We start from the raw sequence: 25,890 nt of genomic DNA on the forward strand, positions 1-25,890 counted from the left end.
AATATTTAAAAATATATTTTAGATAAAAATGTTAATATTAAATTTTTTTGCTAAAAATTGACTTTAAAAATAATAAAACTGTCTAAATCAAATTTAATGCTCGTCTTCCTTCACTATTTTCATGGGCTCTTTATACACATTTGGAGCTTTTGTATTGTATTTTTGTCCTCCATAAGCGTAAGAAACTACCAGATTTGTTGGAAATGAAGGGCCCAGCGCAATTTTTGGATGCGCTGACCCATGTTCTTTACACGCTGTCAGTCATCAAAAGGCCCATTTTTCAATCTGACAACGATCAAGGTGTTGCATTCCAATACTTTCTCTCATAATTTGAAGAAAAATTTATTAGGGTGCAGCGGTGTGAAGTGTTCTGGAGGGTCAATTCACAATTTATCACATCATCTCAATGCAGAGTGCATTGAATGATGTGGGGGCGTCCTGATTAAGCCTTCGAGCGTATTCGGAGCGCGCATAGAATAAATCTCTTAATTTTGAAGATGGAGTAATGTGATGAATTTAACCAACTTTTTTAAGAAGATTAATTGAATCTTGGTTTTAATGAAAGTAGCGTCATTAATCAAATCACGTTTTCGTAAGTAATTTTCAGTATTAAAATTTAGGCTAAACATTAAAAACTTTATATATAATTTTGGTAGAAAGTTGTTTTTAATGTAGGGTTCAATCCCAATAAAATAAATTATTTTTAATTAATATAATAATAATTATAATTAGTATATATATATTAATTATATATAATAAATATATATATATATATAGTATATAGTATATATATATATAGATATATTTGTAATAAATATAGGCCAAAATTTTGGTTTAGAAAAGTGGGTGTGGTTCTTACCTGGTCAGCGTTAAAATCGCCAAGTAAAACAAAGAAAACATAATTTTTTAACTTAATAATGAATAATAATAATAATTAGATAAATAATAATATAAATATAAGAATATAACTATATTATATAGTATATTTTAAAACCTATTAAATTATAATAATTTAAATGTTAGTATATTTATGAAAAGAAACATGACAAAATAAAAGAAAAATTTAATAATTTTTTTATGAAGATGATTATGAACAGAGGCATAATCAACTTCTCTTTTAAAGATGAATAAAAATAAATTTTGAAAATATATAATGTTTATGTATGAAATAAAAATTTTATTTTATAGTATTGTGAGCAATGTACATATTTTAAAAGAGGGCAAAATAATTAAAATATTTTTTTTTTTTAGAAAAAAAATTATGAATTGATGATTGCTCATTATGAGCTCTTATTTGTTCCACCTCTGATTATGAAGTTGCTATAGCAAAATAATTTTTTAAAAGATAATGTCCATATTATTATATTATAAATGGATACTTTTTTAAAAAGTACAGTAAAATGGTTAAAACTAAAGTTTCGTTTAGAACAACTTTCTTACTGCTTCTTAAAATAATTTTTTAGTACTAAAAAAAATTTGTACTAAAAATTTGTTTTAAGAAATAATAAGAAAGCCGTTCCAACCAAGACAAAAATAAAATAATCATGAAGTTGTTAAATAATTTCTAAGAATGTAAAAAAAAAAAAGAATAAAAAAAGAATAAAAATAATGTAAAATATATAGAATTATATGTTACACTTATTCTATTTATACCAAATCAATATGCTAATAAATCAAATATTTGTAATTTGTGGGTGAATTAATGGAGCAATACGCAATACCTAAAAAATTTCCAGCGTGATCCTGTATAGTCAATGCAGTTTCCCTGCTAGGCAACAAAAGCCAAAGCAACAAAGCCACGCAGCACTAGTGACCTCACCCTTTGGAAATCCCACGCGCCAGATTTCCCCGACCAGCAATGGTCGTCGTCTTTTTAAAGTTTTAATCGACGTTGAAAGAGAGAAGTAATTTAAAAGCGACTGAAATGGATCTCCCAGATGCGACACAGACGAGGTCTGAAGGCATCGGAGGGTCGGCGATGGAGAGCGTAGGAAGAGATATGAAGCCGGAGATTGCTACGGCGACGGCTCCTATGAAGCGGGAAGAGGAGGAGGAGGAGTTTGGCGGCACTCTTGGTCTTGCTCTCTGTGGAGGCGATGGCAACAACAGGTTTGCCTATTTTAATTTAAGATTTGGGCAGCCAACTTTTGATTTCGGTGGAACGTCCCCTGGTTCGGCCGTGCTTTCATTTGATCTGTAAATTTTATCAATTTTAAGTTCGAGTCTGAATATTGTGGAGCAAGAAAAGGGCGAAAGTGGGTACGGGCTTTTAGATATCCGTGATTCCGTTCTTTTTAACTGAAGGCGAGGAACTGTTCGCTGCACGATCTGTTCATGTTAGGGCAATCTATTCTTCTTTCGTTTTGAGTTTGATAGAAAACTATCTTCACGAGCTTGCGCTTTACCCCTTCGATTCCTTTGATTTTTGAAAGTTATTTGGGTGATTAAAGCGTTCTTTCTCTGCAATCAAGGTAATCAGTGGCCCGACTTTCCTTTTTTAAAGGATTAGGACATAGCTTTTTGCCCGTTGTTTATTTTTTCAGTTTTTATTTGATTTGGATAAAAGATTTCATTCCTGCCGACTGAGAGGTATACAGATTTGGATTTGTTTCAATCGAAGATATTTCTTTCTATACTTGGTAAAGTTTTGGAGCACTAACATGTTTTACTCCATTGAATGTTTCGATCTCGGCTCTTCTGAAGTACTTCTGCAATGAATAACCCTAGCGCCAGCGCTCAGCTCACCATTTTCTACAATGGATCTGTGAACGTATTTGATGCTGTTCCTCCAGAGAAGGTCCTCTCTCTCTCCACCCCCTCGTTTTACTCTCAGTTTTGCTGTTCCATGGCTGACTGCCACCATTTGAGAAGATCAGGCGCAAGCGATCATGCTTATAGCTGCTGCGGCCGCAGCAGCAGCGGCTTCCTCTGGAAACAACACGAGCGTGAGTAGGGTTCCGGCCGTGGTTGGCCCAAACACAGCTGCCGCTGCTTCGCCTGCTCTAACGAGGTCTCTTTCACAGCAGAGCTCTTCAACAGCTGCTTCTTCTCAGCCACCTCAGCTTCTCACAAAATCTTCTCCGTATCTTTGCAAGCTTCAAACTGGTTAGCAAGATTCTCTTTAATTTCCTTCAAAGCAGTTTCTTTTAGATACATAGATTTCCCCCCCATTTCCAATCCAGTCTGAATGCAAAGTTGTTCTTCTCATGTGAGTGCAGAGCTCCCAGTAGCGCGGAGACACTCGCTCCAGCGATTCCTTGAGAAGCGCCGGGACAGGTAATTTAAAGCTTAAAATATCTAGTTCCATTGTTTTTCTTTGATTATAGGATAATGACCAATTTACGTATTAACAAGTAATAGGGCCTTAAAACTGCATGTTTTGAAATTTCTAAAGATCTACTCGCATGAATTTATTTTTGCTGCTATTTCTTGCTTGGCATAGGTTATAAGATTATGCAGTCACCATGAAATTCAAATGCTTCTTATTTCAAGAAATCCTAAAGCTTGGAAGAAAGAAAATGCAATTTATGTTTGTCTAAATGCAATGGGTAACTCTCTATGCTGACCGCTATGGTCCATCCAAGCTTAGTTGTTGCAGTTCAAATGATCTTGGTTTGAAGGTTCTGGATTAATTAGGAGCATAGTGCAAAATTTCGGGTAAATTCCTATGTTAGAAAGGCATAATTCCATTATAAATTAAAGTTACTAGGCTGAACCCTTAAAATAAAGTAGTTCTTTATGAAGCTATCTACAATATTAGTTGAAAGCTATAATGGGTAATGTGTCATGCTTTTTTTTTTTTTGAGACATTTGAGCCATTAAATCAAACTCACACACACATCACGGATGCGAGCTATGAATTCAAGACCTACTAGTATCCAAAGCCCCTAAGGGCCCCAACCAACATACCAAGATGAGCTGCATCAGATGCGCTAAAAATAATATAACTTCTTTAGTTAGCTTTCTTAATGGCCACAAAGGAAGTGATGCATATTTATCATCAATAATATCCACACAGATTTTAAAGGCGCATATGTAAAGTAGTTGAAAAGGTATGAATAATGAAAGTGTAAATAATTTTTTTGATTGAAAATATTTTTGGCTTGTAGTCCATGAAAAAAGTAAATAAAGCAGTTTTTATCAAATGTTGACTGATTAATAGGTTCATAGGTGTTCCATCCTTGACGTTGAAATATAGAAGTAAATCATTTTATGTCCTTTAAAATCGGGCCTATGTTACCAAAATACAGGCTTGTTTATCAGGCACTTGCGCTTAGAGTGTCTATAATGTTGAAATATACATACATATATTGATTTATAGTTATCTATCAAGTTTTGACTTCATTGGAGGAAACAGTCAAAATGAGGCGTGTTAACTCGTCTGTATCCTTATCGTAAATGCCACATTGGTTAGATGAACAAATTCTACTTGTATGCTTACGCACGTAGGCATCAGTCTATGCTGATGTGGCAATCCACATCACCTGCAACGTGTCCAGGGGTTATATATCCACATCACCTGCAACATTTGTCCTGGGGTTATATATCTATCAATTTGCTTTATTAATCGAAAGAATCTGATCGGTTAAAATAATCCTTTGGACGATTAAATTTTTTTCTTGACCTTTAATCCACAAAATGGGGGAAATCTGAATCACGCATAATGGATTTAGATAAGGGCTGCAGTAAAATGAAAATCAACAAGAAAAACCTCTTCTGACGAATTTGTGTTATGAGGCCAGACAGTTTTATGCAATGTCGCTATAATTGCATGAAATTATAGTGTCCGCCATTGGAATTTTTCCAAACAGTACGATATTATTTATACTTTCCTGATTGGACACACTCCATCTAACTCGCCTCCTCTTTCTTTACTTTTTAATCTTTTTTCTTACTCTAAGTTTTAATTTTTCATGCCACTGTAACTTCTCACAGATCAATGAAAATGGGCTATGCCAGTAAATTTTCCGAAAAAATAAAAATAAAAACTTATTAACTCTCATACATTAGTATGCATAATTACAAGAAGTGACCTTTCACCACAAAAAGTTAAAAAAAAAATAGTAAGAAACAAATGGGCACCATTTGCTCCTACACGCCACCTTTGCTGTCTATGGGGATCCGTTGTAGGGCTGATCCATATGATTTTTAAAAGGAGTTGACACGTTTAACTCATTTTACCTTGTGATCCATTCTCTTCCCTCATCTGTAAGCCCCCAGACCCATTGATTCATAGGAAGAGGAGACCTTTTTGTACTTCTCCATAATCTAGTGGAATTATCTTTCTTCTTTCTGCATGTTTGACACAAGCCACTTAGTAAAAAAACTTAAATCCATGCACTGGTGATTGTGTTATGATGATATGCATGAACTGGTCCAAGAGGTATCGGTCCAGCCTGAAGAATTGCAGATGAAGATCAGCTGCTGTACTTGCAAATAATATTACAAGCAAGAAAAAGAAGAACAGTAACATAATGGCTAATGGTATTTCATTTCTCTGAGTGCACCCTGTTTACAACAATGCTCATATATAGATACAAGGCTTGCCACGTGTAGGGCAGATATGGTGTTGGTTTGTTATGCATCAAGGGTGATTACGCCTCTAGTTTGTTGCTGTCAGGTAGTGGAAATGTGCTCTAATACCCCCCCGCCTCCCCGCGCAAATTGATGGGTCAGGTTGAACCGTCAATTTGAATCGTAGCTGTTGAAATCTTGTTGTAGACAGCGGTTTGGTGAAGATATCAGCAATCTGATCCATCGTGCTGATTGGTGTTAGAATGATATATTTAGCTTGAATATGATCACGGATGAAGTGATGATCGATTTCAATCTGTTTAGTCCGGGCATGAAGAACCGGATTGTTTGCAATGGCTATAGCTGACATGTTATCACAGTAGAGAGTAGTTGGCTGAACTGTGGAAATATTGAAGTCATTTAATAGTTTCCTAAGCCACAGGATATTTGCAGTAGCTGCTGCAATGGCACAGTACTCAGCTTCCGTTGATGATCTAGCAACCGTGTGCTACTTCTTTACGCTCCATGATATAAGAGTTGATCCAATAAATGAACAATAGCCCGAGGTGGAGTGTCTTGTGATTGGATCACTTGCCCAGTCCGCATTGGACTTTGCCATGAATTGAAGAGGTCCCTTGCTGATAGGAAGTCCGAAATGAGCGGTGCCTTGGATATATCTTAGCAGCCTTTAAGTAGATGAAAATGTATCGGTTGTGGATTATGCATATGTTGGCAAAGAACATTAATCGAATAGGCTATGTCAAGTCTAGTTATGATGAGGTATTGAAGTGATCCGGTGAATTATTTGTAGCTGAGGGGATTATGGAGAATTGGATCAGAGAAGGGTGCGGTGCTTAATTTGGTGGAGTTCGGGTTTGACAGGGGTTTACAGGAGCTAAGGCCAGCTTGATGAAGAATAGATTTAGCATTGTTGCTTTGAGAAAGGAAAAGAGAATTGGCAGTTGTGTGAATTTGGATGCCCAGAAAATGGCTGGCTGTACCAAGATATTTCATAGTGAATTGTTGGCTGATTTGGTGGATGAGACTGGAGATGGTTCGCGGATTGTTGCCTGAAAGAAGTATGTCATCGACATAAATGAGGAGATAAATTTGAATGTTGGATTGAGAGAAAGAAAAGAGAGAGTGATCGGATTGACTTTGTTTAAAGCCGTAAGATATGATATAGGAGGAAAATTTGTGGAACCATTGGCGTGGAGCTTGTTTGAGACCATAAATGACCTTTTTGAGTAGACATACATGAGATGGATAGAGAGTATCCTCAAATCCTTTGGGCTGAGTCATACAGACTGTTTCATGGAGATCTCCATGTAAGAAAGCATTAGCCACATCCATTTGATGGATTGGCCAATTGTGAGTGAGAGCAATAAGAAGAAAGACTCTAATAGTCGGCATTTTGGCTACCAGACTGAAAGTGTCATGGTAGTCTAGCCCATGCTCTTGACGATGACCTTGGGCCACAAGACGGGCTTTGTGACGAGCTATGGTTCTATTTGAGTGGTATTTTGTACGATATGTCCAGCGAGATCCTAGAACATTCGCATTTGGAGGGGCAGGGACGAGTAGCCAGGTCCCTTATTGTTGTAAGGCTAGGAATTTTAAAGCAATGACTTCCCTCCATTGTGGAAGTTTGACAGCTTCTGAATAAGAATGGGGATCGGGAAGAGTTTGAGGTTTTGGCTGTAGTTTGTGGAGGAGATTAAGTAGAGTCCTTGGTTTGAGAGTGCCTGTTTTAAGACCGGTGATCATGGGGTGATGTACTGGGACAGTGGGTATTGGGGAAATGCTAGAGGAGTCGGGTGAAGGGGAGTGCTGAGGTAAGGATGGGGTTGATTCTGTGGAGCTGACAGTAATAGGAGGTGGAGTGTTTGGCTGTAAGATGACTGGCCGAGGAGGTAGTGTGGAGGTAGGGATAAGCAATGATGGATTTGCTGGAGATACAGGGGCATAAGATTGAATTGAGGTGGTTGTGAATGAGTTTGATAGAGGAAAGATGTCCTCATCAAAGGTCACATGCTGTGAGATGATGATTTTATTGGTAGATAGATTGAGACATTTGTATCCTTTATAGGATTCATAGTAACCCAGAAAGAGGCATTGTGGAGCTCTGGGCTCTAGTTTGTGGCGCTGTGAAGGTGGTAGCCATGGATAGCATGCACACCCAAAAGTTTTAAGATAAGAATATGTCGGTTTTTGGTGATAGATGAGCTCAAAAGGAGATTTGTTTTGTGTGGTAGTTGAAGGCATTCTGTTTATGAGGTGGACAACCGTGAGAGCGGCATCCGGCCAGAAGTGATATGGAAGGTGGGCGGTATGTAGTAAGGTGCGAGTCGTTTCAATGATGTGGCGGTTTTTGCGCTCAGCTGTGCCATTTTGCTCCGGAGTATATGATCATGAGATTCTTTGATGTATGCCACTGGTTTGAAGAAATGACCGAAGTTCAGAGTTCATAAATTCAGAACCACCATCTGTTTGGATGCATTTAATTTTGTGGGGAATCTGATTTTCAATAAAGACTTTGAATTGAATTATTATTTTAGGAACTTCGGATTTGGCACGTAGCATAAATATCCATGTAAAATGACTGAAATCATCAATGATAAGAAGGTAATATTAATAGCCTTGATTTGGGATAGTTGGGGATGGACCCCATACATCAAGATGAAGTAAAGCTAAAGGAATTACAGTAGACTTTGTAGATGTAGGAAAAACTAATTTATGGCTTTTGGCAGCCTTACAAACAGAACAAGAAGAGATAGAGGTGGGTATAGCAAGTTCTCGGTTGTCATTAGAGATAGACGCTAGCACTTGAGTGTGGGGATGACCAAGTCGGTTGTGCCACCGATGTGAGGAAGAGGAGGTAGCCGACAGAGCTGATGAGGTCTGAGCCACAGAGGGAATTTTAATTGTGTAGAGACCATTGCGGCATGGGCCCTAGAGGAGGGTGGCTTGAGTCTTCAGATCCTTAATGCAGTCATGTGTGAGGTGAGGGTGGCTTGAGTCTTCAGATCCTTAATGCAGAATCCAGATGGAGAAAATACAATAGAAACGTTATTGTCATGTGTGAGGTGAGATATAGATAACAGATTATGAGAGATTGTGGGAACATGATAGATCTGAGAGAGAGATAACTTACGGGTTGGAGTTGGAAGAAGACCTGTACCTGCGTGAGTGATGGGAAGGGTTTGTCCATTGCCAACTGTAATGCTATCCATACCTTGGTAGGAGTTAGGCTGTGAGATATTATCCATGGAGTTGGTAAGATGCGAAGTGGCGCCTGAGTCTATATACCAATCCTATGAGGGTGTCGCTGAGTCTGCAACCAAAGCTTTAGGTGCAGTTTGTTGTGAACTGGGAGTGTAATTTACATTCAGGCGATGACAACATTGAGATGCTGTATGACCTCTTTTGGCACAGATCTGGCAGGTGACTGCAGAAAAGGGATTGGAGCGATTGTCAGTATTGTTGTAGGTGGACGATCTCCCCCTGCTGCGACGTCCTCGACCACGGAAGGAGTACATTGCCAAACTTGGATCAGCTGGTTGGTGTTCTTTGTTGGATTCTTGAGCCAGATTAATTTCCTTTGTAAGTAGATATGAGTAGAGTTCATCCAGAGTGATGGGACTCCGTTTGGTCCTGATTGAGGTCTTGAAAGCTTGATAAGTTTGAGGCAATCCATTGAGGATATATAGTCTTATATCCTCTAAATCAACATTGGAGCCAGCGGCTGCAATGTTATCAACCAGTGTTTTGATAGCAGTGAGATACTGGGTCATAGAGAGGTTGCGTATTGACACATTATGCAGTTCATTTTTCAGCTACATTACCCTAGATCTATTTGATGCTTGAAGCCTTTGTTCTAGAGTATACCATATGTCTGAACATCAGTCCAAGTGCATAACATATGGTAGGATGGATGCAGAGATGGTCGAACATAGAGCTGCAACTAGGTTATGATCAATGAGGAGCCATTGAGTATAGATCAGATTTAGAGAAGTAGTGCCATCTGAGTGTTGAAGAAGCCTTTTGGGATGGGGCTCTGAGTTGTCCAGGTGACTTTTGAATCCATTTGCCCGAAGAAGCTTGAGTATCTGCGATCTCCACACAGGATAGTTGTCATTGGAAAGTGGAGATGGAACAATGGTCTTGATGTTGGAGAGAACCAGTTTGAGAGATGAAGGTATGGACGGTAGTGACGAAGTGTTTGCCACCGAATGATCTGATGTCTGAGAGGTCGTCGACTGGGCCATTTTACTGTAGCAGTGAGAGAACTTCTCTCAGCCCTGCTCTGATACCATGAAGAATTGCAGATGAAGATCAGTTGCTGTACCTGCAAATAATATTACAAGCAAGAAGAAGAAGAACAGTAACGTAATGGCTAATGGTATTTCATTTCTCTGAGTGCACCCTATTTACAACAGTGCTCATATATATATATACAAGGCTTGCCACGTGTAGGGCAGATATGGTGTTGGTTTGTTATGCATCAAGGGTGATTACGCCTCTATTTTGTTGCTATCAGGCAGTGGAAGTGTGGTAGTGGAAATGTGCTCTAATACAGCCGGCCCAAGGAGATATTATAGCAGACGCAAGCCTGTTGTGTTACAGGTTGAAATTCCAACCCCCCTTGGTTCTGATAGAACGTTAGCCCAGTTACGGGCTAGAGATACATAACAGATAGAGAAGGTGAAACAGGAAAATAGAAAGATTATTCATTAATTAATTCTAGCTTGTTACAAGAACTCATATATATAGATATTAAGTACAGCAAGATGTTATCAAGAAAGTGAACACGTTAGATAAAGAAGAGTCTAGAAGATTAATATGTACATGTATCCTAACAGTCCCCCTCAAATTAAGCATATGGAGAGCTGATGGTTGATTTGGAACGAAGAGTATTGAATCGTTTTTCTGAGAGAGGTTTGGTTAGAATGTCGGCGATCTGATCTTTTGAACTGATGTGAGATATACCAATAGCCCCAGCTTGAATGTGTCCATTGATGAAATGGTAGTTTATTTCGATATTCTTTGTTCTTGCGTGAAAAATTGGATTATTGGCGAGGGTGATGGCAGACGTGTTGTCGCAAAAGATTGTGGTAGAGGAGGTTTCCGGAAGATGAAGCTCGGTTAGCAGGCGGCGAAGCCATAAGACTTCTGAAGTGGCGGAGGAGAGAGATCTGTATTCGGCTTCGGTGGAAGATTTGGCTACGGTTACTTGTTTCTTGACGGACCATGAAACGAGATTTGTGCCGAGAAACATGCAATATCCAAAAATTGATTTCGGATCAATGTGATCGGCAGCCCAGTCGGCATCAACGTAGGCTCGTAGTTGAAGGTCGCCTGTTGTGATGTGAGTACCTAGTTGTGTTGTGCCTTGAATATAATGAAGAACTCGTTTGAGGCTTTGGAAATCAGACATCGTTGGATTTTGCATATGTTGACAAATAGAGTTGGCGGCGAAGGATATGTCAGGTCTTGTGATGGACATATATTGGAGAGATCCTGCTAGTTGACGGTAAAGTGTAGGATTTTCGTATGGTTGTGTGTTGTCTTGATGTTTGGAATGCTTGAGAGCCATTGGTGTGCTAGCTGGCTTGCAGTTTTCAAAGCCTGATGCTTGCAAAATCTTCTTGGCATAGTGCTGTTGGGACACGCAGAAACCGCGGGAGGTCTTGATTACCTGTATGCCAAGAAAAAGAGATATACCACCTAATTGCTTGAATTGAAATTCAAAATTCAGCAGTTGTAGAAGAGATTGAGTGATATCTGGGTTGTTTCCGGTGACGAGAATGTCGTCGACGTAGATTAGAACGAACAGGCGAGTGCTGCCGTGATTATATATCAGTAGAGACGGATCGGCCTTGCTAAATGTGAATCCGAAAAGCTGCAAGAATTTGGTTAGTTTTTGAAACCATTGTCTAGGAGATTGTTTTAAATCGTAAATAGATTTGTGTAGTTTGTAAACATGACCTAGATGTTGTGCGTCGATGAATCCGGGAGGTTGTTTCATATAGACTTCGTTCTGAAGATCGCCATGTAAGAAGGCGTTGGAGACGTCTAGTTGGAGAATGGACCATTGTTGGTGAAGAGCGAGAGTAATGAGAATGCAGATTGTGGTCATTTTTGCGACCGGGGTAAAAGTATCGGTGTAATTTATGCCGAATTCTTGGGAACAACCTTGGGCCACAAGCCGAGCCTTGTAGCTTGCAACTTGACCGGTGGGGTGAAGCTTGGTTTTAAAAGTCCACTTGCATCCTAAAATGGATTTGTTAGGTGAAGGGGGAACTAAGGACCAAGTTGCTTGTTTTTGAAGGGCCATATATTCGTTGAACATTGCGGTGCGCCAATGCTCGTGTTTAGCAGCTTGAGAGTAAGAGGTGGGAGTAGGTGAGACGGTGCTTGTGACCATAAGATTGAGTATCTTTTTGGGTCAAGAGATGCCTGATTTAAGACGAGTCTGCATGGGATGGTGAGAGCATATGGAAGGGTTGGTGTTAGTGATGATGGGAGAATGAGAATGAGTGGGAGATGGAGAGCAGTTATTGGATGAAGAGGGATATGTGTTACTAACAGGTGAAGTGTTGAGAGAAGAGGGAGATATGGTTTCCGGAATGGGATCTGGAGGAGAGATGGTGGATGTTGGAACGAGTAGAAGTGGGGAGTAAGATTCTGTAGACGGAGGATTTGCGGTTTGAGGTGAGGATTCTTGGAACGGGAACATGTGTTCGTGAAAAACAACATGGTGAGATATGTGAAGACGATTTGTGAGAAGATTAAGACAACGATAGCCTTTGTGACTTGGTGAATAGACAAGAAATATGCATTGTTTGGATCTCGACGAGAGTTTGTTGGGAACTTAAGGTTTTAGCCAAGGAAAGCATAAGCATCCGAAGATGCGGAGGTGATTGTAAGTGGGAAGATCACCGTGAAGCTTTTGATAGGGAATCTGAAGATCAATGGCTTTGGATGGTAAACGGTTGATAAGGTAGTCTGCTGTAGAAATATCCTTGGCCCAGAATGCAGGAGGAAGATTAGTGGTGTGTAGAAACATTCGGGTGAGGTCCAGAAGGTGGCAGTGTTTACGTTCAGCTAGCCCGTTTTGCTCGGGAGTGTAGGGACAGCTGAGTTGATGGTTAATGCTGTTAGAGAAGAAAATTGCAAAACGAGTTACTAATGAATTTGCCGCCGTCATCGGAGCGAAACATTTGAATTTTGGTGTTGAATTGAGTTTGAATAAGTTGACAAAATTCTTGAATTTGGAGAATGTTTCTTCTTTGGAATTCATAAGATAGAGCCAAGAAAAACGTGTAAAGTCGTTTATGAATATGACGGTATTTATATTCATTGAAAGAAAGTTTGGGGGCGGGGCCCCATACATCTGAATGAACTAATTGAAAAGGTTTAGTACCGTGAGAAATACTTGTAGTAAAAGGAATTTTATGGCTTTTTTGCCACTTTGCAAGAAATACAAGTATGGGGAATAGAAGAAGAAGAAACATGTTTTAATTCTGGAATGTGCTTCTCGATAACTGAAAGAAGACGGGCATGGGGATGGCCGAGACGGGCATGCCAGAGAGAGGTGGAAGTGGTGCTTGTCCGGAGAGCAATAGTCTTGTTATTGTGAGTTATGCGAATGTGATAGAGACCGTCATGATTGCGACCATGGATAAGGGGTTGATTGTCCTATAGATCCTTAATGATGAATCCGTTAGCGTCAAAACAAATGGACTTATTGTCAGAGGTTAATTTAGAGATGGACAAAAGGTTATGAGAAAGAGATGAAATATGAAGAAGATTTCGAAGATAAAGCTTACGATTAGTGTCGGGTAGGGGAAGGATTCCTTGGCCAGTTTGGTGGACGGGAATGGTACTTCCATTGGCGATCGAGACTGAGTCGGAGCTGATGTAAGGAGCTGATTGAATTAGATTTGAAGCATCAAAGGTGAGGTGAGAGGTGGCTCCAGAGTCTAGAACCCAATCGTTGGTAGAAGACATGCCAGAATTTTGGTTTGCAAGAAGAGCGCGGTTATACCAAGCTGGAGAGGGAGCGTATTGCATATTGCAGTGATGCCAGCAGTTGATCGCAATGTGGCCAGATTTGGCAAAGCTGTTTGGATGCAGATGACGAAGTGTCAGTGGAACGATAGTTGGAATTCGCTTATTGTTTGGAGGAAAAACCTTTGCCGCGGGATTTGATGGATTGGCCGCGAGAGGAAGTGTTCCGAGTAGAGAACAGAGCCGTAGAGTCAGTAGAATGTTGCGTTTCTTTCAGCTGTTCCTGTTGAAGATTAATCTCCTCACTGCATAACAAAGAATAAAGAACATCGAGATTTATGGGATTTAAAGAAGTTCTAATAGCGGTCTTGAAGGGGATTGTATATGGTTGGAAGCCCATTCAAGATGTAGAGAGAATGGCCGAGACAAGGTTTCTGTCGATCAGAGTCCAGAGTTGGTGATCTTGAACAGAAGAATCGGGCGAGCAAGGAGCAGCTCCAGTGAGATGACCATTAAAGCCGTTGGCAGAGAAATGTTGATGCATCTGAAAACGCCAAATGGCGTAGTTATCATTTTTTAGGATCGTAGGAACGAGAGTCTTGAGATTTGTGATAAAGAATTTGAGCGGGGTAGGGACCGTGAACTCAGCGAGGGAGACAGAGAGATTGGAGTTCGTCGGAAGAGAGGATGCCGATGCCTGGTCAGCCATGGGAGGGATGAGCGGAGCTCTCTGATACCATGATATAACGTTAGCCCAGTTACGGGCTGGAGATACAGAACAGACAAAGAAAGTGAAACAGGAAAATAGAAAGAGTATTCATTAATTAATTCTAGCATGTTACATGAACTCACATATATAGATATTAAGTACAACAAGATGTTATCAAGAAAGTGAACACGTCAGATAAAGAAGAGTCTAGAAGATTAATATGTACAGGTGATGTGAAACTACTAGGAGTTACGATTAAAATTAAAAAGAGAATTGTTTAAGTTTGCTATTATAAGTTTATTTCGATCATGCAAGATAGAGTTAAGAATTAGAAAAGTTAACTTGCTTAGGCCAAAGATTAGCAATAGAGAAATGAACCAAAGCTATTCATTCAAATTTCAAAGAGATTTAAATGCTAAATACAATCAACAAAATCCAACACTTAACAATGAGAATTTCATCTTGAGGCCGTTTCTCTCAATTAATAGTAGGCTTTTAGCGGAGAAAGAAGATCCAAGCGATGAAGGATATTACCACTAGAGAAGCGACGACACCGAAGAACTTCGTTGGTGGAGAGGTAGCCGGTGGGGAAGGAGATAGTGGGCGGCTTACGAGGCTCCAATCGTGGCTTGAGAATCGTCGGTCGATGATGCTCGCAAGAATTGGGACGACTCGCTCCAAATATTCTTCAACAGTGGTCTCGTCTTCAAATCCCACGTCGAAGCACGGAGATCTTAGGATGTTGATGCTCCCGTCGGCGTTGAATACAAGACCCCATTCAATTTCGGGATCCGCCATTCAACATTGAAATGGAGAGGGGAGGCGTCGTCTTATCCTTCTCTTGGCTTCTCAATCCGAGGGAGAAGCAAAGTGGGCGGCGGGAGCTGGAGAAGAGGGGAGGCCGGTGGGTGTAAGGAGCAAGGCTAGGGTGGAGAAAGGGATTTAGAAAATTTGGGAGAGATTAATCAAAACTAAAATTTAATTTTAGTTTTGAATAGGTTGGGAGGGAAAAGGCTTGAGATTTGAATTTCAAATCAAGTGGAATTATGGCTTTAAGTGGGGGAATTAATGAGGGGAGCCAAGGATGGGGCCGGCGGGCTATAGAGAGGGAGGGAGAAAATTAAAACTGAAATTTGATTTTCAGTTTTAATGCAATTGGGAGAATTAATTGAAATTCGAATTTTGATTTCAAATGGGGAGAGGGTTTAAGTGGCAATTAATGAGGGGAGGCCACATAGGGAGGCCGGCGGCATGTAGAGGGGAAGAGGGAGATATTTGGGGGAGGAACCAAGCTCTTTCCAAATAGGGATGAAAAGTTGGAGGAAAAATAATGACTCATCCATTTAGGTTTCATTTGAATTTTGACTTTGAAAACTTTCCATATTTAGCTTTGCCAAATTTGGAAACTTTTGAACTCAAGAGAATTGGAATTTTCAAATTTTGAGCAAGAGGGGAAAAAGGGAAGAGAACCGGCGGTGGAGATGCTTGGGACGGGGAGGAGGTGGGGTGGCCGGCGGCTAAGGGGGAAGCTAAGGCCGGCGGGTTGGGAAGAAGGAAGGGGGATTGGATGTTGGGGATAGACCATGAGCCACGGACTCCTTCAATGACTGGTGGGTATTGCTTTTCTCCCTCACCTTGGGCTCTCGTTCTCCTCTCTAACTCTCCACAAGAAGAAGAAGAAGACAAGATGATCAAAGCAAATTTTCATTCATAATATTCATTAAACTCAAAATGATACAAGAGACCACTATATATAGGTCTCAACTCATACAAAACGAAAATACTAAATTGCCCTCTGGGCTACAATGACAAAATAACTCCCCACAGGGGTAAAAATGGAAAGAGAGTAAATAAAACAAGATAATATTAAAATACATCATGATATCTAAATCAAAAGTAGAGGCGATGAATCGTGGCCGTCGATCTGCGGTTTCGCCGGCGATAAATATGTCGGTAGCGTCTGTTGATGTCCTCATCAACAGGTGTCCTAACAGGGTCCACTGTCTAATGGGGTTTGTATGGGAGCTGTTTAGTCCTTTTGCAGTATTTTGTTATTTGCTTTAAGTAGAAGTTTTTGTTAGGGTTGGGCATCTTTTTGGTGGCGGTTTTTTATTTTGGTGTTTAGCATTCATGAGCTTTAGCGGATTCTAGGGAATTGGGAGAGCTAAACCCTCCTCTCAAATAGAGGATCAATTATATCTTGATATTTTTCTATTCCTTTCATTCAATAATACAAAAATTGCTACTGTTTTTTTTTTCCTTGGAGTTTGGGTAGAGTTTTCACACTGATTTCCCCATTTTGATACGGAACGCTTGAAACTTATAAGCACTTCCTATCATATGATTAATATGACTTCTCTCAATTTCTCACCTTCCATTCCCCTCCCCTTTTACCTTCCATTCCTCCCCTTTTACCTTCACCATCCCACACATATGGTAGCAGGAAGCAGCTCAATAAAATGGCGCCCTTTTTCAATCTTTTTGAACGGCACCCTTTTTCAGTCTTCTTGAATGTCTCTTATGTGCCACGTTAGGCATCAGCTGTTCGGTCAGAACCGGATGTTCACATTTTCTGCTGCTTGTATTGGTACGCACTACCCCGTGGCCAATGGAAAACTCATATGGGAGATTATCTTGTAGAAACTTAAGGGGGATATTTGCCTGCCCTGTCAATGATGTTACTCTGCGGCCAAATACTGAGCATCACATAACCCAGGAAAGAGCTCAAACCCTACTAATGCCTCCGTCAAATTGATCTCTCACCTTCTGAGTTGCCTGGACAGTGAGCCCATCCATAGCCAACTCAACTATCAACTTCACCTTCACTTCCTTGGTTCCATAAAAGCATCACATCACCTCTAGATGCATTATTTATAGGCTTCCTCAGCTCTAAACAAAGTTGAAATATCGAACGAATTTCCTGTAATCCAGTATTTTTCCTCTCTTGCAGGCCCCACTCCTCGATTCATTGTAAAGGGGATCATCTCTTTACTTGATGATAAATTTAGTGAAATTCTTTCCTTGTCTTCACAATGGATGCAGACCATTAAGCTGAATCACTTAGATCCCAATGTTGCTCATTATACCATGAGAAAAACCCCTTCTTAAACCTCCCCGTTTATCACCTTATTCCTTGAACATCTCTGCCACCCCACACACAATTAGGGGTGTCAATTTTTGACACGACCCGGAAAAATCCGGGTTAGGGTCAACCCGGACCCGAAACGGGTCAGGTTCAACAAATTAACCCTTTTTAAAAACCGGGTTGGGTTCTGGTTGACCCAACAACCCGAAATTGACACGAAAACTCATATTTGACCCGAAATCAATGATTGACCCAATTTTGAACCGAAATCTAGCAATTTTGGGTCAACCCCGTGTCATTCGTGTCGGGTCGGGTTGACCCGAACCCAAATCGGTTTGTGTTCAAGTCCAAAAACTTGACTTGTTTTTAAAAAACGGGTCAGGTTCAGATTGACCCGAATTGTGCCGGGTCAGTCCGGGTTCAACTTGAACCCGACCCTTTGACCCGAATTGACACCCCTACACACAATAGTATATAAGTAATATTTAAGAATTTGGTGTTATTACAGCCTTGCAGCGATGCAGTTATCAATTGCTGGTCTTAATTGGCAGGTTTGTGAGCAAAGGTCCTTACGATTCAGGAAAGAATTTTGAAAGCTTGGAAGTCAGTGTAGACGCGAAGTCTGAACACAATTGACTTGCTGCAGTCGACTCTGCTGTAGCAGAATAGAAACCCCATGGTTTATGAATATGTTGATGTTATCGTACTCCTAGATAAATCCCACATCTGCGCGCTTTGTATTTCGTGCGATTTTATTTCAATGTAATTGAACACAGTGATATGGAGAGTTGACATGTCTTCCATGTTTGGCTTATGTTGTCTGTGGCATGATTGATCACTTTTACCCTGCAATCCATTAACTATGTCTGTGTTACGTTTCTAAATGTTATTTATCTTATTGCAATTTAAATTGTGTTACGTTTTTAGGTCTCAATTTGAGTAATATATATTGTTTTATTCTATTTGATTTATTTTAACTGATTTACCATTTGATTGGGGTTAATTCAAATCCAAAATAACTTAAAATTAATTAGGTTTATGGAAATAAATTTTATTGTATTCATAGTATAGAAGATTCAACAAATGTGAAATTCATTCTCATTAAATTTAGATCAGAGTATAGTAACATCTTAACTCAAATGTTCTCCATTTAGAATTTAGTGTGTGGTAGATATTGATTTGTTTTTTTTTTTTGTGTGTGTGTATATCCATTCTTCATTGTTAGACCTTTTCTTAGTGGCCATTTTGCCATTTAGTTGTAAGTAGTTAAAATGTAGATGCATTTGAAAATTTTAGAAATGTTTAGATGATTTTAAGCAAATTGTATGGGACTATTTTGTTAGATGTTGAGGACATTAGTGAGCTATGCAGTTGGGTTGGGGGCTATAGTGTGGATGACAAGATTGGGCTAATGAGGTGGGCGACAATGAAAGCGAGGTCAGGAGCAGTGAGGGCATGCAGGTTTTGTCGATGATATCACTGGCACTTGCATGAGGAGGTTGAAATTGGTGTCATGTGCGGGGGGAATTATTGGGTTCGGACACCGGACGTGTTTGGAGCCCAATAAAAATGTGCCACATCACCTACCACTCGGTATTTAGCTCGGTACTGAGCAGAATCAAGCAGTATCGAGCTCGGTACTCAATACTTCATAGTATCGGGCTCAATACTGCTCAGTACTATGAATTATTTGATTTACAAGTAATTTATAAATTTGGTATTTTTATTTTTCATCCGTACAGCACCTCCTTAAAAAGGTGTTTGAAAGTTTGTCAAAATAAATTTAGGTCTCCCAAAAAAAAATTTCTAGCTCCGCTCAAAATAAATTTATAGGTCGAACTTCATATGAGAAATATTAAAATTGTATTTCTGAATTTAAAATTTGCTCGATTTAAAAGAATTTTAACTTTCTCAAAAATAATTTATAGAGCATCTTTTAAAATCCTCATAAATTACTGTAACTAAGTCTAACACTTAAGACCCAAATTCAATTAATAAATAAGAAGTTGAGAGGTAAGCTCAATTTACATAATTTTTATATAATCTTTCGCAATTGAACACGTTTTACAAAAATTTTAGAACTTTTTTACTTAGGACTTGTTCCTCTTTCATTTCCTGTCACCTTTTCAAGCAGTGTTCTCAGTATAGGGGAGTAAAATACACAACAATTCTAGCTTCAGCATTCTAGACAATTTCTTAATAGCTTTAAAAAGTTATTTAGATAAAAAAATTATTATTTAATTTTTTTTTATGTTGACACATTTTTACGATCAAATCTATTTACCGAAAAAAAAATTATATAATATATTTCAAAAAAAAAAAAAAAAAAAACTTTTCTCAAGTTCTATAATTATTTTTACAAACAGTTTCAATAGCAAATGCCAAATTCTGACTTAACATTTCTCTTATTTTTATCCTCACAATATAAAGAAATGTGACATATCAATATTATAATTCCTTAGTTATGAAATATTTAACATAAATCACAACAAAAAGTCCAAATAATCTAACGATGATGAGCCGTGAATTTGTTTATGGATCAACTTTCTATGAACAATTATTACGTCCTCTGATTGGACATAGAGCTACGTTCAGTCGCCAATAACATGTCGCCACGTGCTCTAACTCTTTACCGCGTGGCCCGACGACTTGACCCGGTCCGGAACTCGGAAATGCTATGTTCGCGTATTGCTAGGTAAAAACTCGGTATTTGCTCGGTATTGCTAGGTACGAGAAATACCGCTCTATGAAGACCAATACAGAGCAATACCGAGTTGTACCGAGTTTTTCTAAAAACTCGGTACAACTCGGCATTGCTCGGTATTACTTGTTATTTGCTCGGTATTGGTTATTGCCGAGCAAAATCAACCAATACCGCACAATACCGAGCAATATCGAGCAATATCGAGAAATACCGAGCAATCCTGGGTCCGTTCCGGGTCGGGTTGTCGAGGCGCGCGGTAAATAGTGAGAACGTGTGGCGCGATTCTACTAGCGGCCGAACGTAGAGCTATGTCCTGTGACCGGACCAAATAAAAGTTTACTTTCTATCACCTCCTTTCTAAAATTAAGTTCAGTAATTATCTCTCTCTCTCTTTTTAATTAAGTACGAAAATAGCATATTCTTTCCCCACCAATTACAAGTTATGCGTGAATAAAAATAAATATCAATTAGAGTCTCAATTTTAACTAAAATTGCACAGAAATTATTCGAAGTATGGTCCCACCCACGGATCCAGCAGTAGTAGAGATCAATCAAACAAAGCTAAAATTACTTATATTAACCAAAGGGTGAATGATTCCTTGGATCCTAAAGAAACATAAGGAAAAAATGGCTGAACAGTGATTTTAAGAGAATCATATAGCAAGCAAAGATTATCTCAAATACCATAGCGTTTATAGAATGAAATTTTCGGTCATTATAACAGATTTAGCACAGCTCTAAATAAACAGCCGAAGTGAAGTTATTTTTCAAAACTTCAACAAGAAATACAGATCTTTGGCCATACAATGAAATCATTTCCAAACAAAATCACATCAGTTTGCAAACAGTATTTGCTTATTAAAATGTTGCAATGACCTTTTAGGATCAAAGATTTGCTATGTTTTGGGTAAATACCAGTAACTATAAATGCTTGCTATTGAGGCAACATATTATAGTGTCTGAAAGCAGCTACTTCAAACTATTGTTTCATTTGTGACTGTTTTTTTCTTGCTTTTGAAACAGTTTTTTAGTATAAAAATTAAAATTTTTTGAACTAGAAAGTTGCTTCAAGAAATAGTAAAAAATCTGTCCCAAACGACGCCCATATAAAGGAAGAAACAGCAGAAAGTTATGATTGCCGCACCAAAGAAACTCAGTACATAGAACGTACCTGCTTCTCGACTAGTTCAAGTGATGAAGAACTCTTTGGTGCTATGCATGAAAACTGCGAAAGAAGCCATGGAGATAGCCACCAGCCATTATTAATGACACAGTTGCAACAACACCAGCTGGAAATATCTTGCCCGACCTCTTGAAGCGAGAACCCATAACTACTGTAAGTGCAGCAGATAAGCCTGCAAAAATGGATCAAGCGAGAAGTCATGTAAATACCAAATGAAATTAGTAGTAGATTCATAGAATTCTAATATGGTTAGTGGTTCTTCAAAGAAAGAAATTAAACAATATCCTACCAAGCCCTAACGTTGATGCAAATGCTGGGCTTACTGGAAGCTGAGTGTGAACGTAGTACAGCAACAGAGTTGACCCTATTCCGGCTACAAGTGACTTCTGACTGCCGCGTTTCATGTAACCAATGACCCCTCCCACTACCACAAGGAAATATTCAGATGTTTTAAATTGATTTGTGAATCAATAACAGCAAAAATTGATAATGAATTCTCAGTGCTGCAACAATTGAATCAAATGGCTAAAAAAATAGCATTCATTAATGATTTTTTTTTGGTAAGGCTACATGGTATCAAATATCAAAACAAAGTAGCTGAAAAGTATCAAGAAACAAATCTCAAATATAGAAAAGCGAAGAAATATATGTATCTGGAAAAAAATAAATTCCTCTTCTGAATTTTATTGAATGACTGAAAAACCTTTTTATAAGGTTTCAACCCATCCAAAAATAATCTTTTTCTTCAAAAATCACATCGCATGAACACATGACCCAAATACAGGCCTACTTCAATAAGACAAATCAATACGAACCAGCCTCATCTAGTAGCTGGGAACACGATAGTGTGTAGAAAATAGCAGACACAACAGCAACCACACATTGCTACCAAAAAACATGGCAGATTTCTATCAGATGCAAATTGGACAGGGCATTTGTTAATCATCTTTGGTTTGATCTTGTTCCCTACACGAATTTTAAAATTTTGCACCCACTTAGTACCGATCATTCCCCTTTATTATCAATATTGGCATTTTGCCTAAGGTGAAATACAGATTCATTTTAAACAATTATTGGATAAATTGTGTTAGTTATATTTACTTTGTCAACAATGCTTGGAATTCTTTTGTGGAAGGCGACCCCATTCATGTCTTCAAAGAAGAAGCAAAAGGTGGTCAAACAATGGCCTAAAAACATAAAATGTAACAATTCAAATTATATCTATTCCTCCCTTGATCTTCTTAAAGGGGAGCAGAACAACGTTTTTCATTTGCAGGAAGATTCCCCATACATCCTGATTTGCTTTCTAAAGACAGAATTATTCAAGACAAGTTGATTAAATCATCTGAGACTCAACACAGTTGGATTGCTTAAAGAGCTAAAGTCAACTGGCTTTCTCATGGGGAAGACAAATTGAAAATTCTTGGTCAAAGAGCAAAAGGAAGACAGTCGCAATTGCATTAAGAAAATCAATAGTCCTAATGGTAATTAAAACTCAGCTTGATATGTCCAAGCAATTCCAATCATCATCAGTCTACTATAAACCAACTTCACTTGTCAAAAAACTTTCTTGTGCTTACTCGTTTTTTCTCAGATTTGGAAATTAAAGAGGCCTGTTTTCAGCTTAAGAAATGACAAGGCTTAAAATATGCAAAGACACTTGAGACATCATTGGTGTTCAGTTTATAGGAGCCATTTTTTTTTTTAATTGCAGAAACCCCAAAGATGATTAATCACATGGCAATTGCCCTAATTCTTAAGAAAAAAAAAGAGAAGTGATATCTTATATTATATATCTAATTCGTTTTGCAATAACTTCTATAAAGTGATGTCAAAACTATAGATCTAATTCATTTTGTTGTTCTGAAGGTTTTCCAAGAATCCATGGCGCATGTGTTAATATTGATAAATCATAGATCTATTTCTCCCATGATGTTAAACTTAACCGTATCCTAATTGAAATTTCCAAATTTCGATAGGGTAACTTGCCCTTTAGATACTTGGGCAATCCTTTTTCCCATTCCAAAAAAAAAACTAGATTGACAAGATCTTTTTGACAAATTAATTGGTTAGATTATTGGTATCCTCTCTTTTGTTGTTAGAATGCAATTTAATAAATTCTAAGTTTACATGAATTTGTCCTATTATTTTAGATCTGAATGCAGTCCTAACACTGCTTTGAGGAAAACAAATAAACTTAACCGTCCGCTTGTACGAGCGTTGTGGATCCGATGACGTTATTTAACAACACGATGAGTTTAGTACTTAGCTTGCAGGAGTATACTTTTATTTGCAAATGAGTTGCACGTCGTATCAGGAGCCTTCCACTTGTTACTTACAAGTGATTTGAGGTTATCTGATATGACAGCCTGGCACTATAAATGAGCTGTCTAAATTTATCAGTAGCTTGCAATTTTTTTCTACTAATTCCCTACTCTTGCTCACAAGTGAATTGTAATATTTTCTGTAGTTGTGGCACAAAAAAGTTTAAGACTTACTAATAGTTGAGCCTCCATCACTACAACATTTTACGAATCATTATTTTCCTAAATTCTCCACTCGAGGCAGTAGCGAATTTGAATAAATAAGTTGAAACATTTTCATTAAGATGATTATAAGAGGCAACAAACTTTCTCACAATTGTTCGAACCAATTTACTTGTAAAAAATTTATTTGTTGCAATGAATGCACCCATTACATTGCTCATAACATTGATTGTATATTCAAATCACTAATTAAAAACATCGCTAGCTAGGTTGACCTTAAGGCATGGCCTTAGTTAAGGCTTCAATCTTCATCATTTGTTCTAGATAAGCATGAAAATTACAACTAGATATGAGTAAGAAAATCCTTGTTTGAATCAATAAACTAGCCCTCGTCATTGACGTACCTCCCGCGAGCGAATGCTGGAGCTGGGGCTTTCAGCGGAGAAGGAATATCGGGAAGAAGAACCTGCAAGAGGGTTAGCAGAAAAACACCAATGGAACAGGGATAGTAGTAATACTAGTTTTTCATATATCTTCTTCTGTGTAATATGATCATCCCCTGAGTATATTATACTCCTCCAGCTACTAAGAGACTAATACTAAAAATAGGATAAAGGAAAATAGTAGAATGTTCTTTTAGCAGAACTTAAAACAGAAAAGTCAGAAAAGATGCATAGCTGCGGTAGTGGAGAAATGCCCAGGCGTCAGGTGATCCTGCGGAGTATGATAGTCCCATCAGTCATGCATTTGTGGGGACTGAAACTAAAAACTCTAGGAAAAGTTTTGGAAATTGAGGGCATTTCTGCTTTATGTCTAAGGTCATTTCTCTAAAACTATAATTCAGCAATTGAGGCTCCCCAGAGAGCTCTGGAACTCGAGAGAATTTTTGGTCGATCCAAACAATCCTTCAAAATGTTTATGGCAACAAGAAATATCGGCAGAATTTCCCACCCCAGAAAACAGCATCCTCCGCTACTGGTTGCTCTGCAGCAACAAATACTAACTCAAAAACAGTAAAAAAAAAAGGTTTTGCGTTATCACCAAAATTTATTCTATCAATTAATATTTTATATTGTTAACCGTCAAATTGATCAGTGAAGGATGAACCTTCTAATTAATTCCCACACAGTGAAAATTACTCAATCGGGCTAGGTCCTATGGTTTTTCCGCTTCAGGATTTTTTAATGAAAATTATCTCCTCAACTGCATGTTCTAAGAAATATCAAGTTGCAGCAAGTAAACCATCCTAGCGTCCTACTGTATCTGTTAATAGAAATTCCTTCGGACAATAGCTAGACCAATCACATAAAAACAATAGAAGAAAACAAATGAGCACAATCAAAGGTAAAATTATCAATTTGTAACAAGAAATTAGGGTGTTACCTCCCAGTAGGGCTGCGTAGCCCAGCGTCAGCTTCTGCGACATCGACATCCCACTCACTCTCTAGTTAGCTCAAGATCGCCGTCGTCCTCTCCTTCACTCCTTGCAGCAACATCCACCGGCAATATCTTAAGACCCCTTCGACCTTGATGTTAAGGGATCGTTCGTGAGGGGTTAGGTATCCTCATTTTGTCAACGTCGGCGGTGGCGTAGTATTTTCGAGGCGCAGCAGTCAAATGGGAAACGGTGAAATTTTGAAAACGGCATTTATTTAAATTTAAATTATATAAAATGGAAATTATATTTTTTAAGAACTTATCATAACAAATTTTTTTTCTTATATCAGTACATAGCGCAATTAATACAAAATTAAAAAATATCAAAAAAAAAAATTATACTAAAAAATTATTTTAAAAAGAGATAAAAAAACTATTCCAAACAAATCATACGACCACCACAACTTTTCTATTTATGAAAGCTACGTCATCATATTCTACTAAATACTTGTAATTGGAGTAACAATACCCTCTTTCAATCCAAAGCTCCAGAAGCTCCAACTAGCAATTAATACAAAATATTCAAATGTTAACATAACTAATATTTGTGTTGTGAGAGTTTAAATACAACTACTGATGCGGAGCATCTTTATTTGCTGTGCCGGATGATCATTTTATCAAACACCTGACTAGTTAGTTAGAATATACTCCATTACTTTCTGCTTTAGGCCGTTTGAGCACATGTGCTCCTTTTTATTTCAGTAGTTAATTTTAGTATAGTATTGGAGGAGTGAGCAGGATACTTAAGGGTAGGAGGAG

At 38.5% G+C, this 25,890-nt stretch overlaps 2 protein-coding genes across 5 annotated transcripts; one reads left to right on the plus strand and one right to left on the minus strand.

The window, feature by feature from the left end:
* Positions 1–1,795: 1,795 nt before the first annotated feature.
* On the plus strand, positions 1,796–18,239 carry LOC110103561 (protein TIFY 3). Of its 2 annotated transcripts, none has more exons than XM_028692693.1 (5): positions 1,796–2,109; positions 2,704–2,797; positions 2,877–3,105; positions 3,219–3,276; positions 3,443–3,464. In XM_028692693.1, the coding sequence occupies exons 1-5, from the start codon at positions 1,925–1,927 to the stop codon at positions 3,447–3,449; spliced, it is 573 nt and encodes a 190-aa protein (XP_028548526.1). In that variant the 5' UTR covers positions 1,796–1,924; the 3' UTR covers positions 3,450–3,464. The 2 variants fall into 2 exon arrangements, with proteins under 2 accessions (XP_028548526.1, XP_020687992.1); XM_020832333.2 differs by lacking the exon at positions 3,443–3,464 and adding an exon at positions 17,873–18,239 and having other exon boundaries at positions 1,797–2,109.
* LOC110103562 (protein FATTY ACID EXPORT 7) lies at positions 4,204–25,318 on the minus strand. Of its 3 annotated transcripts, none has more exons than XM_020832336.2 (4): positions 25,078–25,318; positions 21,498–21,632; positions 21,197–21,380; positions 4,204–4,519 (listed from the first exon to the last, which is right to left on the minus strand). In XM_020832336.2, the coding sequence occupies exons 1-3, from the start codon at positions 25,124–25,126 to the stop codon at positions 21,238–21,240; spliced, it is 327 nt and encodes a 108-aa protein (XP_020687995.1). In that variant the 5' UTR covers positions 25,127–25,318; the 3' UTR covers positions 4,204–4,519; positions 21,197–21,237. The 3 variants fall into 3 exon arrangements, with proteins under 3 accessions (XP_020687995.1, XP_028548527.1, XP_020687994.1); XM_028692694.1 differs by lacking the exon at positions 4,204–4,519 and adding an exon at positions 4,964–5,292; XM_020832335.2 differs by lacking the exon at positions 4,204–4,519 and having other exon boundaries at positions 20,682–21,380; positions 25,078–25,317.
* Positions 25,319–25,890: the final 572 nt, after the last annotated feature.

The sequence above is a fragment of the Dendrobium catenatum genome, unplaced genomic scaffold (genome assembly GCF_001605985.2).
Source record: "Dendrobium catenatum unplaced genomic scaffold, ASM160598v2 original_scaffold_254917, whole genome shotgun sequence".
NCBI classification, from domain to species: domain Eukaryota; kingdom Viridiplantae; phylum Streptophyta; class Magnoliopsida; order Asparagales; family Orchidaceae; genus Dendrobium; species Dendrobium catenatum.

Bases quoted from the DNA above. Each gene is read 5' to 3' on its own strand.
- LOC110103561 (XM_020832333.2), top strand. From the start codon at position 1,925: ATGGATCTCCCAGATGCGACACAGACGAGGTCTGAAGGCATCGGAGGG. The intron at 2,798-2,876 runs GTCCTCTCTCTC...TGAGAAGATCAG, and splicing joins ATGCTGTTCCTCCAGAGAAG to GCGCAAGCGATCATGCTTAT. The intron at 3,106-3,218 runs GTTAGCAAGATT...ATGTGAGTGCAG, and splicing joins TCTTTGCAAGCTTCAAACTG to AGCTCCCAGTAGCGCGGAGA.
- LOC110103562 (XM_020832336.2), bottom strand. From the start codon at position 25,126: ATGTCGATGTCGCAGAAGCTGACGCTGGGCTACGCAGCCCTACTGGGA. The intron at 21,633-25,077 runs GTAACACCCTAA...TCCTTGTGGTAG, and splicing joins CTACGCAGCCCTACTGGGAG to TGGGAGGGGTCATTGGTTAC. The intron at 21,381-21,497 runs GTAGGATATTGT...CCATTTTTGCAG, and splicing joins TGCATCAACGTTAGGGCTTG to GCTTATCTGCTGCACTTACA.